The sequence below is a fragment of the Propithecus coquereli genome, unplaced genomic scaffold, assembly GCF_000956105.1.
Source record: "Propithecus coquereli isolate 6110/MARCELLA unplaced genomic scaffold, Pcoq_1.0 Scaffold29, whole genome shotgun sequence".
NCBI classification, from domain to species: Eukaryota; Metazoa; Chordata; class Mammalia; order Primates; family Indriidae; genus Propithecus; species Propithecus coquereli.
The window spans coordinates 2,701,499-2,717,743 of NW_012148507.1; the positions used below are offsets into that span (position 1 = coordinate 2,701,499).

General features: G+C 37.0%; 1 protein-coding gene across 1 annotated transcript in view; it reads left to right on the forward strand.

Moving 5' to 3' along the window:
* PKHD1 (polycystic kidney and hepatic disease 1 (autosomal recessive)) overlaps window positions 1-16,245 on the forward strand; it is a 535,504-nt gene that overhangs the window by 356,022 nt on the left and 163,237 nt on the right. Inside the window, 5 exon segments of the mRNA XM_012648551.1 lie at window positions 6,654-6,808; window positions 8,234-8,386; window positions 12,310-13,188; window positions 13,961-14,129; window positions 16,082-16,239. Coding sequence (XP_012504005.1) covers window positions 6,654-6,808; window positions 8,234-8,386; window positions 12,310-13,188; window positions 13,961-14,129; window positions 16,082-16,239 — 1,514 coding nt within the window.

Consider the following 16,245-nt stretch of genomic DNA (forward strand, 5'->3'; position numbering starts at 1 on the left):
GTTCTGGCTTATAAGTGGAAGCTAAACGAAGGATATATATAGTCATAAAGTGGTATAATGGACATTAAAAAGTAAGAAGGGGGTTAAATAGGAGGAGCATGGGGGATAAAATTCTGCTTATTGGGTACAATGTACACTATTCTGGAGACGGGTACACTGAAAGCCCTGACTTCCGCGTTATACAATTCATCCATGTGACATAAAACACTTGTACCCCCTAAATCTATTGAATTTTTTTAAAAAGCTTTCTCCTGAGCTTTAAACTCAATAGTCTGAAGATATCTCCCCTTGGATGTTCCTCAGATGTCTCTACTCAACAGATCTGAAGCCAGAGCTCCTGTCTTCTTCCAGACTCCCTGTTACCTATTCTCCAAGTCACGTATGTCAGGAATCCGCAAGGCAGCCCAATTTCTTTCCTCGGTCTTACCAAAGGAGCACTGGCTTCAGGACAGACAGCTCTGAGTTCAAGCATCAGCTCGCCATTTACAAGCTCTGTGGCACTGAGCAAGTACTTCACCCACCTAAATCTCATTTCCCCTATCTGTAAAATGGGGGTAGTAATGGTATCTACTGCATTGGGTTATTAGGATTGAATGAAATGATGCACATAAAGTGATTAACATATTATTAGCATGGAGCAAGTGCTCAATGTATGTTAGCCATGATGAATCACAATAATAAGCCTCTAAATAACTCTTGGGAAAAAAAGATTATAAGAATATTTCCTTTAAATCAAGTTTTCTTAGTTGGGTGGCTTACCAATTAGCTTAGAATCACTGCTTTAAATAATAATACACAATAAAGAATCCCTCTCAAATAGCTTTCTATTTTATGAAAAAAACTGACAATAAAAATTATTACAACAATCATTAAGTATTGTCATTAAAGTTTTGGCCAATGCATTCAGACAAGAAAAATCTATTAGATTTAACTATTGAAAAGAATCCAAACTGTCATTTTTTGTGGGTTATATAATACACATTTTTGCCCTAGAAAACTAGAAAATTATGTGAAAAACTATCATTAGTTGCCTTCAATGAATGCACAAATAAATAACTTTTTAATACATGAACAGTAAAGTTATTTTTTTTAAAATGCCTTTAATATGAATAAAACAGTGTGTTATTGGCACCCAGACTGAAGAGAATGCCTAGAAATAAATCCAGGCATGTTTATTTCTTAGAATTTGAATAAATTAGCATTTCAATTTATTTAAATATGTGCTGGAATAATTGATAAATGCTTTAGAAAAATATAAAATTAGACTCTCACTTTATGATTTACTCTAAAATAAATTATATTTAAAAAAAATCAAACATAAAAAATTCAAACCATAAAATTATTTGAAGAATATTTAAGTCAATATTATGTAATTTAAACTAGGAAAGACTTTTCTGACCATAATAAGCAAGGCAACAACCATAATAGCAAGAAATAATAGATTTGACAATGTTATAAAGATCAGTATTTCTGCATGTCGATTACAAAATGCTAAGCAAATGATAAACTAGTAAATATTTGCAACCTACAATTGTACAGATGAAGGACTAATATTTTTTATACATAAAGAACTCTTAGGAATAAAATGAAAACAACATGAACACACTGGAAACATAATCACTAAAGGGTTTGAAAACGTGAGCCACAAAAGAAGACATACATCTAACTAATAAGCATAAAGAAAAGGTGTTCTTTACTAGAATAAATGTTAATTGAAAGTGTAATGAAATACCATTTTAAAATTTTAAATTGGCAAAGATGAAAAAGAATGAATTTCGAGTTGACAAAGGGGAAGATATATTCACATTCAGGTGGGAATTCGTATTCTATATTAGCCCAGTTTTGTATGTAAAGTAAATTAATTAAAAATATCTATGCATGCATGTTTTTGGAGAGAGAAATGTCTGGAAGGGCATACAGTGCAGTAAGAATCTCTATGGTGAAATGATAGGTAGTAACTGCTTTCGTGTGCTTTTCTATGTACAGAATTTCTTCATAGAGTGGGTATTACCTTTGTAGTTATTTTAAATTATTTATTTATTTATTCGACATGATTTTCACACATGCTTATCCTATGTCAAGCATCAGGCTATGACCTGGAGATACAATAACAAGTAAAAACTGACATGGCCTCTGCCTTCAGATGTTAATCAAAGAAATACTGAGTAAATACAAATTACATATGTGATAGATTCTGTGAGGGAGGGGTATATAGGATTCTGAAAACACATGAACACGGCAACTTGGGGAATTCAGGGAAGTTTAGAGAAGGCTTCCTTCAAGATGATTGCAGAGGTGGGAACTGAAAGAGGAATGGGTTTTAATTAAGTAAAGTGGAATATGTGTGGAAACAGCATTCCAGACAGAGCAGGTAGCATGCGATTATTCAGTGTTTGCTGAGTGATACTTACTATGTTCCAGGTCTAGTTGTAAGCATTAGGGACATACAGGCAAACTAGAAGAGATTGCTGTCCTCTGGGAGCTTAGATCTTCATGTGGAGAGATAGACAATAAACAAGCAAATACAGAAATAAAATGACGTAGTTGGAGATTATAAAATATGCCAGCAATGAAATCAATAGGATAGTATGATCAAAAATAGCTGGGATGGAGAATGTGAGGGGTAGATTGAATGGACAGGGAAAATCTCTCCGGGGAATGGAAATTTGAGCTACGACCTCATGGATGGGAGGGAGCCAGCTGGCCTGTGTGTGGAGTGGGGCAGAGGTGGGACAGGTCATTATAGCTTAGGCTGAGTGAGCAGAGAGCAGAGCTGTGTGACGTGACAAGTGCCAAGTTACATAGGGCCTTGTTCTGGTATGAGAGGTCAGAGGGGAAATCACTGAATGGTTTTATGTAGGAGAGCGATAGAATCTGATTTGTGTTTTAAAAAGTCTCTGGCTGCTGGGAGGCCAGTTGAGGCCAGAAATCACAGGAACCAGGACAATGGAGGGGGCAGAGGAAATGGAGAGAAGAGTTGGCCATGCTGACTATTGCATGGTGAGGTGAGGGCAGAATGCTGCACGTTTTGATTGAGCAAACTGGTCAATGGTGGAAGCATGCACTCAGATGGGAAGACTGGGAAGGGAACAGGTTTATCAGGGTAGAGGTGGCAGGAACATGCTAAGTTGGAGATACCAAACAGAGATGTCAAGAAGACAATTAGATGCAGAACTTAGGGCTCGGAAGGAGTCATCTTGGAAGTGGGTGATGTCCCTAATCAGGAAGACATAGGTAGAGGGGAAATTTGGAGGCTGGGAATGAGATTGGGGCCACTCTTAACTTTTTAGAAGGTGATAGTGGAGGAGTCAGCATAAAAGGTGATTGAGAAGCAGAGGGTGGGCAGAGAGGTGATTCTGTGGTGGGTGGGAGAACGGAGAGCACGAGGGACGAATGAATACTGTGGTGGATGACACGGAGAGTGGGGGCCGAGCATGACAGGGTTCCAAGGAGTAGCTCCAGCTCAGGGCCATATTCATTGGTAATATTAAGAATTTAAGTTTTACCCTAAGAGCATTATGAAGCTGTTGTAGGTTTGTAAGGAGGTGGTGTGGGTGGGAGGTAGCATTTATAATCATGCTTGTGCATCTAAAAACATAATTGTAGGCACAATGTGGACAACAGGAGAGGTCTAACATGGATCCCGGGATGCCAATCAGGAGCTTCCAGCAAAAGACAATATAACTTACAGTCAGGAGCTGCAAGAACAATGGAGAAAAGCAGACAGATTTAAAGGCAGAAGATAAAATCTATAAGACACATTGGATACGAGGTGCTTTCTTGGTTTCTGATTTGTATCGATGGATGGCGGTATCATTCACTAGAAGAGGACTAAGTTTGGGGCAATGATTATAAATTCAGATTTGATAATTTGAGTTTGAAGTGCCTTTCTGATACCAAAAGGATCCGTGAAGTAGGCATTTCTAACAGGGATCAATAAGAAACTTTAATTATAACTAAAAGGTTAGCAAGTTGGAATTTGGCAGGAGCCATATGAATGGATTTTTCTTATAAGAATGTGTTAAAAAACCTCATTCAGAGACTGAGCTACAGGCTATTTTCAAAGAAACTCAATTTTATTAATTAAAACTATCCATAGTCATTAACTAGCTACCATTTATTGAGTTCTTATCATGTAGGCTTGCTCTATGTCAGGCCTCTACCAAGCATTTTACATACATTATCTCATTTAAATCTCTCAATGCTCCAAGTTAGGTATTATTATCTGCATTTTACGGATATGAAAACTGAGACTGGAGAAGTTAAATAAATTTTCTAAGTTCATAAAGCTAGAAGTTCCTGAGGCTAGATTTTTACCCTGGTTTGTTTGATTCCATTGCTTGTGTTATACACATTACAAATATTAAAAACAAAATTTCTTAATATCAGTCCTGAGGAAGAGTACTTTAATGAGTGTATACAAATGATGTGTAATTAAAATACATAGTGTATTCACTTTATGGATATCCCATCTTTTAAAAAATATTTAAAAAAATTTTTAAATAATTTAAGACTCACAAGAAGTTGCAAAAATGGTAGATAGAGTTCACATATATCCTTCACTCAGTGTTCTCTGATGACAACATCTTATACAACCATAGGACATTAGCAAATCTGGCAAGTTGATTCAGTGTTAACTGAACCACAGATTTTATACAAGCCATTTCTTTAAACATTGCTCTACAACCTTCCTTTTGTTGAAAGTCAGTTTAATAAGCCTTTCTATTATATTGTGATATGAGTATGTTTCACGTGGACCTTTTCATGAATTTTCACCAATAGAATTAGAGATCTGAATTTATTTGTATATAATTGATCTATTTTATGAATAGTGGTTCTGTGAAAACCCATAGATAGGCTAACATTTTAACATGCCTCTTTCCTGTCTTCTATTTTATGTACATATCTTATTTTTATTAAAAATGAGGCATGTTCTTTTATGTCTTGTTTTTTAAATCAATACATCATGAACATAATTCCTTATAATTCAATGCTCTACTATGAGATACTCTTAAAATGGCTGCATAGTATTCCATTGCATGAGACATAGACTTTTTATAATTTTATAATTGTGGAATGTGGGAATACTGTTTTCCTATTACCATTTAGCAGGCGAGAACTAAGAATCAAACAGACAAGGTGAGGTTATTTAGTGGAAAGAACTCTGGACTTGATAAACCATCTTCCTTTGGCCTAATTCAATCTCTGGTTCCATTTGTTTACCTAATCTTGAGTTTTGTGTTATTTAATCTCTTTGGAACTTAGTTTCCCTGTCTTTAAAAGCTAGCAGTTGCATTAATATTCTATAGCTGTGTTTCCTGGAAAGTCATAGCAAATCAGGAACAGAGCTAAGACTCTAAATTCTTTCATTAAAATTATGTCAATTGGTAGTAGGCTTTTTTTTCTCTATAATTCTCTCTCTTTCTCTCCACCCTTACGTGTACAGATTTGAATTAATTATAATCTTTGGTTTATAACAGACTCATACTATTGGCCCACAAATGACCAGCTTTAATTTATTTACTTATTTTTAAGGGGTTAGTATTATATACCAAACATCTGTGAATCTTCCACCCATATAGTAGACTCTTTAAGGATGTCTGCTAGATAAAATTTAAGTTTTTTTTAATACAAATTGTTTTATTTACCATTATATCTCTAGCACCTAATATAGTGTCTGGTGCGTATCATTTGCTCAGTCAATATACATTGCATAATTGAATGCCCTACACATGGACATTGTTGCCTGGATGAACATTTAGTGGTAGAGCTTGCTAAAGTTTTGACATTAGGTAAAGAGGCAGGTTATTTAAATAAACACATGCTGTTGAAGTTGGTAATGACTGGAGAATAAAACAGTCATATTCACTAGGAAAAGCTAGGCGGCAGTGACACACTAAACAGAAATTTTATTAAATGTGAGTTTAAAAAAAAAAGACCCAAATGAACAAATCCCTCATTGTTTCATTGTTTCATAACGTGATGAAAGCACAGTGCTTGGAACTTAACACACTCAAGGAATACACACTCATTAGTCCCCACAATAAGGCTGAGAGGTTGCAGAGAAGGTATAAATATTGTGCTTTTCAGATGAAGATATGAAGTGAGAAGAGTTAAGTGACTTCTCAAGGTCACACAGCTAGTAAGTGACACCTCTAGGGTTCACATTTGTATCTGTCTGACCATGAAGGTTGGAGCCTTAATGCATGATGATAAATGGTCCAAAAATGGCATGATAGGTCTTCAGAAAATTAGAGAAAAGATCTCTTCTGACATCCCTTTGTTATTCAAACTGTTTGCCAATCCAGGAGGGTTGCTATTATAGAAAACCATGTGTAGATGCATATACTAAACTCTAGAACTTTTACCATTTCTTGTTCCTTTGCCTTGTATTTCATGGCCATGGAATATCTTTGCTTTTCCTGTAATGTATACATTTGTGAGCCAGAAAACTGACTCTATGAGCATGAAACTTTTCACAAAAGCCCCTTTTCACTGCCATGTCTTAATATTTCTACCTCATTCTCCCTGGTGGGATTTGTTGGTCTCAGTGGATCTCCTTTCCTCTCTCTAGACATAGATGATCTGTGGTGATCATAGGTGATCTGTGTTGCGCTTTCAGTATGTTTGATGCCGTTTTTATGCTGTTACAGAATTATAGTAGAGGATGCAGTGGATTGGCGACCCCATGACAAAATTGTCCTCACCTCTTCTTCTTATGAGCCTCACGAGGCAGAGGTCCTCACTGTGAAAGAAGCCAAAGGCCACCATGTTAGCATTCATGAACGGCTCAAACACCGGCACATTGGTAAGGCTTTGATTTGCTGGTTAAGGGAAGTGAATGAGCTGGGAAGAACCTGTTCAGCAACCTGCCTTAGTGACCTTAGATCGGATTGCCATTCCAAGGGGAAGGATAATACCCTACTACTGCTCTAGGCTCATCCTAGATGGCTTTGTCTCTAGTCCTTCATTACTTTTATTGCCTAATTTTTGAAGAATACCTACATATAAAATAATTTTTTTTTTTTTTTTGCTTTTTATTTACAATGGCAAGTCTAAGAACAGAAGAATTGAGAATCTTATTCAAGGTCACTGGCAGTTTTGTGGCTAAGCCAGAATAAAACTCACGGACACTGAGTCTCCAGTTTATTTCCTGGCACAATGAATTACACAATCCCTTAGAATATGGTAATTATTGTAAATAATGACTTTGTTTTCCATATTTAGAAAAGTATTCTTCCTGACATGAAGTACATTTTATGTGTTGACTACTACTATTACTATTACTGGAAAAAAAGAAAAAAAGTCAATGCCATTTTTTTAAAAGGTATTGAATATTTTTATACACTTATACCAGTTAAAATGTACTGCACATATGTAATGAATAACAATAATCTTCCTGGTTCGACCTAATAAATAAATCTAACCCAGGAGGTATAGCTAATCGGTGACAAACCATGGAAATAAAGGGGATTGACAATATATTTTTGTCTCTGACATGTGAGAGGGAAGTACATATTTTCACCAGGACTGTCTAAAGCTGTGTCTACATCATAGTTCCAGTGATGATTTCTTTTTTAAAAAGTGACAGAGAAAAGAGAAATTTTCAGCAAGCCTTGCCAATAAGATCCAAGGTGAAATGCAAATGGCGGGCAGTGAAACAAACTAGCTTCGGTTCCCACTACTCTGGAAGCGGCTCAGACGGGGGTGAGCTGAAGACCCACAGTGAGAGGCTGCTGCTGCTGCTGCCGTGTGGCGCTGCTTCTCCTTTCTCTTTTACTCTTACATGTTACTGCTTTTGCTATGTCACTTCCTCAGTTGATCTGGGATCTTTCACTGACATGAAAGAGGTCTATGGACAATGTACAACCAAACACTGAAGTCTCACAATGACTTATTTAGGGAAGGTTGGGGACCCTACTAATTGGACAGGCCTGCACTGACTACCCTGCACAGTGGCCTGTCCCAGTACCCACAGTTATTGAGAAGAAATGAATTCTTGCTCAAATACTCTCACTCTCATCCCAAAGAGAGGAAAGTGAACAGGTTTTTCATTTCTCAGCTGACCTTTGTGGAGAATGCCCGAGGAAAAGCAGACCTTAATGTGGGTAGGACTTGCAAGGGGAAAGGAGTGTTTTCATTTGTCAGGTTTGCTGGGTCCCCAGCCGGCAATTTCTGAAATAGATCTTCAAAGTTTTTTTTTTTTTTTGCCTCCCAACTCCTGTTGTCCCAGGAAGTGTCCACATCATGGAGGATGGCCGACGCATTCGTTTGGCTGCTGAGGTTGGACTGTTGACCCGCAATATACAAATTCGGCCTGACACTTCATGTAGGGGGAGACTACTTGTGGGCTCCTTCAGGAAGTCCAACAGAGAAGAATTTTCAGGTAAATGAAATTGTAAGTGACTAAGCATTACCAATTGGGGCCTATTCATCTGGGGCCCTCAGAGATTCCAACTGTGAGAATTTTCATTTATAAACCAAAATGTCCAAATTAGATAGTTCCTTTGTGCTCCAAGAAGCTATGAATTTTCAGTCCTAATCTGTGCTTAATTATCAGTGTGATGTTAAAATAATATACTAGCGATCAGCACATATGCACATTTTTACCTCAAAGAAACAACTTCAGCAGATGTGAAATTTCCTCTGCTTTGAAATTATAGATGATTTAATGACCACTTGAATTTTATCCCTTTCCTGAATTTCTATTACTCTTTCCCAGTAGCATGCTATATCTGATGGCAGGCATTAGTTCATGCTATAAATTAATAGCATAAATTTAAATAAAAATGATTTCCATATTCTAGACTGCTTTAAGGATCCGTTCAATCTTTCTTGTTTCTTTCAAGCTTTCGCCCTTTTGGAATGCTGCAAAATTATTTGATTAGGACCTCATTTCTTAAACTTGTATTCCTTAAACATTATTCCAAAGTTGTTTCCTGATCAAATAGTTTGGGAGTGGCTGTCACAGTATCTCCATCTTAGAAAGTCACTATGTACATGAATATAATAAAGGCTCAGAGAAGTCCTGGAATAAAAGATCTAACACTTTCCAAATAGTTGTGCATGGCATGACACAACTATTTCACCAGTTTGTTAAAGGACAGTGTTTGGACCTTAAATCAAAAGTTCAGGATTTCTAGTCCATAGAGCAAGCTCTCTCTCCATAAATTCTAGTTCCACAAATTCTTACCAGAGGTGATTTTACCTGTCAGGGGACATTTGGCAATATCTGGTGACATTTTTATGTGTCACAGCTTGGGGGAGCTTCTGGCATCTAGTGGATACCAAACATCCTGCGGTGCACAGGACAGCCACCCACAAGAGAGAAATATCTATCTTAAAATGTCAATGGTGTTGAGGTTGAGGAACTCTGCTCTAGAAGACTGAGACAAAGGCTGGGTCCTGGTCTTGTAAAACGAGATCAGTCTGCAGCTGATGAAGGTAGAGAATTAGGGAGGGGGAAGCAAGACCGGGCCCAGTAGACTGAAACTGCAGGCCAGACTGGAGCATGATCACAGGAACAGGACAGAAGGCCAATTCTTACAGCTAAGCCAGAGCCGAGCCAGCAGCAAGACTGACCTGATCCTAAACCTCTGCCATTGCTGATCTAAAGCATTTTAAATCATCCCCTTGGGAAGGGAAAGAGAAACTGTATTTTATGATTCTTATGGACCCAAAACTGTGTTGTTTTTTACACAGTGAAAATTTTATCTTATTTAATTCTAATATCCCCATGAGAAACATATTTTATCTTCCTATTATAGGAAACAGAATCCATAATACAATTGCCTGTTTATTTGTCTAACTCCTTCGTGAGCTTGTGAACTCCTTGGGGGTAAGAATGGTTCTGTCATCTCTGTTTTTCTAGTATGATGACTGCTGTGTCTTAGATGCTCAATAAATATGAATGAAAAATTAATGAAGAATAAGAAAAGTTAACTAACTAGTAAGTGGCAGATTCAAGAATGACTCTGAAATCCTTATTAAATATACTTTTATACCTTATTAAATATACTTTAATTTTGGATTTACAGGAAAGTTGCCAAGATAGTATAGAGAGTTCCTGTACACCTTTCACATAGTTTTTTCTATTAATAGCTGACATACCACGGACACATTTGTCAAAATCAAGAAATTAACATTGGTATCTTATCATTAACTAAACTCAAGACATTTTTCAACTTTTACCAGTTTTTCCACTAATGTCTTTTTTCTGTTTCAGTATTCAATTCAGGTTTCTACACTGCATTAAGAACCCTTGCATTTTTCCATAATATGTCCAGAGCCTAGATGAGGTAGGAGTAGATCAGGCTTGCCAGGCAGGGGTGTTGACTGGTTACAGGGCAGAAAAGCAGGCCAGGACTTGCCAGTCCTACTTTTCTGCTGGAGGGCTCCATCATTCTCCTCCTTCTGGCTAATAATACCCAGCAAGTTTAACTTGCTAGAACATTTTCCAGAATTGTGATTTTCCTAAGGAAAAATAAGAAAATAGTGTTAATAAAATCACTGATTAATTCTTCATTTAAATGCTCAAGACATTTTAAGTGTTTACTATTGATAAATTTTTAGTCATTGGTTAATGCGCACACAAGTAAAAAGATCTTGCACAATTTAAAATTGTGAATGATATCCATGTAAGTATAAGGCACTTTAAAACCCACTAATTAAAATAATACTGATATGTTATCCACCGGGAAGTTTACATATGTCAGGATCCTGTTTTCTGGCCACAAGGAGACACTTAACCTGTCCTTCTCGCGAGGGCTCGCTTCTTCACGGCAGCTGATTTACAAGGGTTTCAGTTTCTCCTCAGTGAAAACGGAGTGAAGAAGTGGAGGATTTAGAATATATCAATACCACCTTTGAGCTTCAATACTTTTGCTAAAAAAACAGTGAAATTGCAACTTCAAATGTACAGTAGCTCCCTTCATTTTTTAAAGAGAGAAATGTCTTTATAGTTTACTTTTGCCAGTACCTTAAAAAAACAAAACAAAAGGAGCCCAAACTGTGACCCATCTAGCAAAGAACACATGACTAATTATTGGCACATAGCTCCAGCCCAGTTACCTGAATCCTAATACAAAGTTGCTACTCTTATACCGAGTCTTCCACTCTCCCCAGTATGCTGGCCTAGGGGTATAGTACAGGGTCTCATCCACATTCCTAAGTTCAAGTCCCAGTTTATTAGTTGGCCCTTGTCTGCTTCAGTTTCCTTATCTGTAAAATGGGGATAATAATTGTACCTACCTCATAGGATTTTTGTGAAAATTAAGACTGTGTGTATATATATGTATGTGTATGATTAGAGCATATGTGTATGTATGTATGAATTAGAGCAGTGCCTTGCACATAAATGAGTCTTATATGAGAGCTAGGTGTTATATAGTATTTAATTCACCTCATTATTAATTCATATTAATTCACTAATAATCATGTTGTTATTGATTTTACCAAGAGTATATACACTGACATTAATACTCACTGTATTTTTAAATCAACCTACTGGCTGCATTTTATACTGTGTTTTAACAATGTCTATTTAAAACAGTACAAATAAAATCCCCCAATGAGACTAAATAATTCACTATTCTCTCCTGACATAAAAGATGTAAAAAATATTATTATTATGAAAATGAAACAGTGAGTATAATGTGGCTAGGATAAAAATACGGAAAAGATTTTACAGGGTTTTAAAAATAATTTTAAAAGTTTGTATTGCTTCCATCATGCCTTAATCAGAAGCACGTATTGGCTATCACGTTTCTGGACATCAATTGGGCAGAAGTAACTTTCGCACTTATACTCTTCTTAAGAAATGTTTGGAATGTTTTATAGAGTTAGCCATTATATTCATTCATGCAATATCTTTGTGGAGATGGCTATGGCTTTTTGGGATCACTGAGACACAGAGAGGGAGACTTGACTTTGAGGTGAGTGGCCGGGAACCCATACACCCTCCATCCTTACCCAGTTCCTGCATTCAGCTCTCAGACAAATGCACAGAATCTTTCAACTAGCAGTGCCTGTCTCCAAAGCCTGTCCCTTTTCTTAATATTCTCTCTCTTCCCCATCCTATCACCAGACTCTTCAAACTGCATGTGAAATCTTTTCAGACATTAATGTGATGTTTCTAATGATTCATGTTTTGTTCGTGAGAATTAATGATATCCAGTATAGTCCTGGTGCTAAGGATAAGCTGTCATGTTTTCCTTAAAAATCTGTCAATCTCGATGTCTTAAAGTGGGCCATCCTTCTGCCTTTTGCGGGGAGGAAGAAAGTATCTGATGACACGCGTTTTGTTTGTAGGTATCCTTCAACTTTTAAATGTGGAAATTCAGAACTTGGGATCCCCATCATACTACTCCATTGAATTCACCAATGTGTCAGTGGGGTCCTGGATAAGATCTTCTACTCTGCACCGGAGCTGCGGTGGGGGCATTCGTGCAGCTGCCAGTCATGGAATACATTTACACGACAATATAGTGTTTGGCACTGCTGGCCATGGCATGGATTTGGAGGGTCAGGCCTATTCTCTCACTAATAACCTTGTAGTTCTGGTGACACAGTCGGCATGGTCCAGTGTTTGGGTGGCAGGAATCAAAGTGAACCATGCAAAGGACATCGACCTTCATGGCAATGTTGTTGCAGGATCGGAGAGACTTGGCTTTCACATCCGAGGCCACCAGTGCTCCTCGCCTGAAATGCTTTGGTCTGACAATGTGGCCCACTCAAGCCTTCATGGCCTTCATCTCTATAAGGAAAGCGGACTTGGCAACTGTACTGGTATCTCTGGCTTCTTGGCTTTCAAGAACTATGACTATGGTGCCATGCTACATGTAGAGGACAGCGTGGAGATAGAGAACACCACTCTGGTAGACAATGCCATTGGACTTTTGGCTATAGTATATGTGTCTCCTGCTTCACAAAGCTCCATCGAAAATGTGCAAATTGTGCTCAGGAATTCAGTCATTGTGGCCACCAGCTCCTCTTTTGACTGTATTCAGGACAGAGTGAAGCCTCACTCGGCCAACTTGACATCAGCAGATCGAGCCCCTTCCAATCCAAAAGGGGGCCGAGTTGGTATTCTGTGGCCTGTGTTCACCTTGGAACCAAATCAGTGGCCTCATGAGCCATGGCACAAAGTGAGGAATGGCCATTCAGTTTCAGGAATCATGAAACTTCAAGGTAGGATGCTTGGCCTTATCTAAGCAGTATGTTTAATAGTTCCATGAATCCATGCACAGAATTTTTAATAGCATCCTGAAGTTATGTCAACCAAAAGGTACAGTGGGGTCTAGTGCGTCCTATCCAACTGGCAACCTGCTGGTATTGGTAACTACAATGGTGGTTTATCGTGGCAGTGAGTGATTCCTTACAAAAGTCTCTGCTTCATACATGTTGAAGAACTTCCACAGCAATTGTTTAACTTGGTTATAGGACAACTTTCTCAGGGGTGGTTATTTTTCTTATTTCAAAGTTGAGGAAACTGAGATGCAGAAATTGTGCCTCACCTCAGGTTGCCTAGGAGTTGATTGGGTACCTAGGGTTAAAATCAAAGGTATACCACAATCCATGCAGTTCATCTTCTCAGTTCATCTCAGTTCATTTTCAGATCTCTTTTGCACTATGGTTCTCATTCCCCATTTACTTACTCTGTCTGGCAATTGGTTTGTCTTTCAGTAAAATGAATGGATTATGATTAAACCTTTGATGAAAAGTATGGTTTTTAAGGATTTAATGTGTTGGAATGCTCTTCTCTTTTGCCATGCAATGTCCATGTATTGAAAAATTACAGATATTTTATATCCAAATTTATGTAAACTCCTGAAAATATCCTGGATAGCTATAACTAACTCCTGAATATATATTATTATAAGAATATTTAGTTGTATACTTTATGTTTATGAATGGTGGTTTACATGTTATAGTGATATGATATGTTTTTAAAAAATTTCAGATGTCACCTTTTCTAGTTTTGTGAAAAGTTGCTATAGCAATGACCTGGATGTCTGCATTCTGCCAAATATAGAAAACACTGGAATCATACACCCAATAACAGCAGAGAGGACCAAGATGCTAAAGATGAAAGATAAAAACAAGTTCTATTTTCCTCCATTACAGCCCAGGTACTACTTTTAGTATTTATAATAAACTATACTTATGAAGTATTTGACAATTCTTCAAATTCCTAAACATGTTAAAAAAAAGAATAAAATCATTAAAGAAATAAAAATAAATCCTTTTAGGATGGTATGTTATAATACATTGACTCCATGACTCCAATTCTTTAACCCTCCTATATTCATGACCTTTGATACATGATTTTTAAAATGTCTTAATAAAGAAGTAGAGCCTATTTCTCTTTCCCCTTGAATCAAGATTCAGCCACATGACAATTTTTGGCTAACAAAAGGGGCAGAAGGGATAGAGGGCAAGTTTTATTTATTTATTTATTTGGTTTTAATTAGAGAGACTTCAGTATGTTTTTAAAATCACTGGGAATAAATTGACCCTAACTCATCACCCTTCCCAGGAATACAGTGTCAGTCATCTTCAGAAGGAGGCCTTGGGAGTCTTTGGGCAGGGACCAGGTAGATGGGAAGGAGATCATGTCTGCTGTTAGGAATCTCTGAATTGAATGATGAGGCTTAGACAGATATTGGCACTCAGACCAGGTATAACTATTCTTCTTGGATTCAGGGTTTGATCTGAGGATTTTATTCAAGGATCTGGAAACTAGATAGGTAGGTTTTTTTTTGTTGTTTTGGTTTTTTTTTGCCTTAAAAGAGAGCAGGAAAGTTAGAAGCAGGGAAAATGGGTTACTTTTTCTTTCCCACAACGTTGGAGAAAACTCCTTTAGTTGACAGAGAAGAATCTAAAGAACCATTGTCATTAGAAAGTTCATGTTTGACCTAATATTAATCTCTTTTTGATGCCCATCCCTGAACCATTTTAGGTACCCAAATACTATTAGGTAGACAATTTGTGTTATTTTGTCATTTTTCTTATACTGTCTGACTTTCCTTATGTTCATATCTTATCTATGGGCGGAAATAGTTGTAAAGTTACATGTCTTTGTGTTGTTGTAACAAAATACCACAGACTCGATGATTTATAAAGAACAGAAATTCATTTCTTACTGTTTTGGAGGCTGGGAGTCCAAGATTGAGACACTGGCAGGACTGGTATCTGGGAAGGGCTATTTTCTGCTTCCAAGATGAAGCCTTGTGTCTGTATCCTCTGGAGGGGAGGAACAGTCCATCCTCACATGGCAGAAGAAAACCTCAAGCCCTTTTATAAGGGTACTAATCCCATTCATGAGGGTGGAGAGCCCTCATGATTTGTTTACCTCCAAAAGGCCGCATCTCTTAATACTGTTCCATTGGGGATTAAGTTTCAACATGAATCTTGAAGGGACGCCATCATTCAAATCATAGTATTACATGATACTAGCATCAGATTTTTTGTACTGGTAATATTAATTCCTAATACATGGTCTACATGCAATAAATATTTAATAAAATTACTAATGGTACATAAAAGAATTAGACCAGGGAAATAAAATAAATTCTCTATAATTTGATGTTGTAATTAACTATTACTTGTTTATATATCCCACTTGACTCTAAATTTTGGAAGTGCAGAAACCATATTTATCTTAATCACCATTGTTGAATGAGAATACTATTTTTACTTTGTATGTAGCACAAATATAACTGATGGTTATAATAATAATCTTACAATACTAAAAAGCCCTGAAGTTCCATAAAGAAATAATTATGTTCAGCAGATGTTAGAGTTAGGAACATTTTATTGTTATCTTGCTTCTTAGAAAATCAGCGATTTATACAAAGATTATATATCCAGATATCCAGAATATTTGGTTAATAAGAATGTCTGTCTTCTTGACCATATAACTGGGAAATAACTTATTTTTATATAGAGTTATCTGTGTAACACAGTATTAATAACAAAATCCTGTTGAATTTATTTTATACAAGATCAGCACTACCAATATATGTTTTCTTTTTACTGCTTATCATGGAAAGAGAAAATTATTTTCTATCTATCTTCACAGGAAAGATTTAGAAAGAGTAGTCTGCCCTGAATCGGATTGTGAAAGTCCAAGAAAATATCTCTTTAAAGATCTGGATGGGAGAGCCTTGGGTCTGCCTCCACCAGTTTCTGTATTTCCTGAAACGGATGCAGAATGGACCGTATCCTTCTTCAACACAGGTCAGT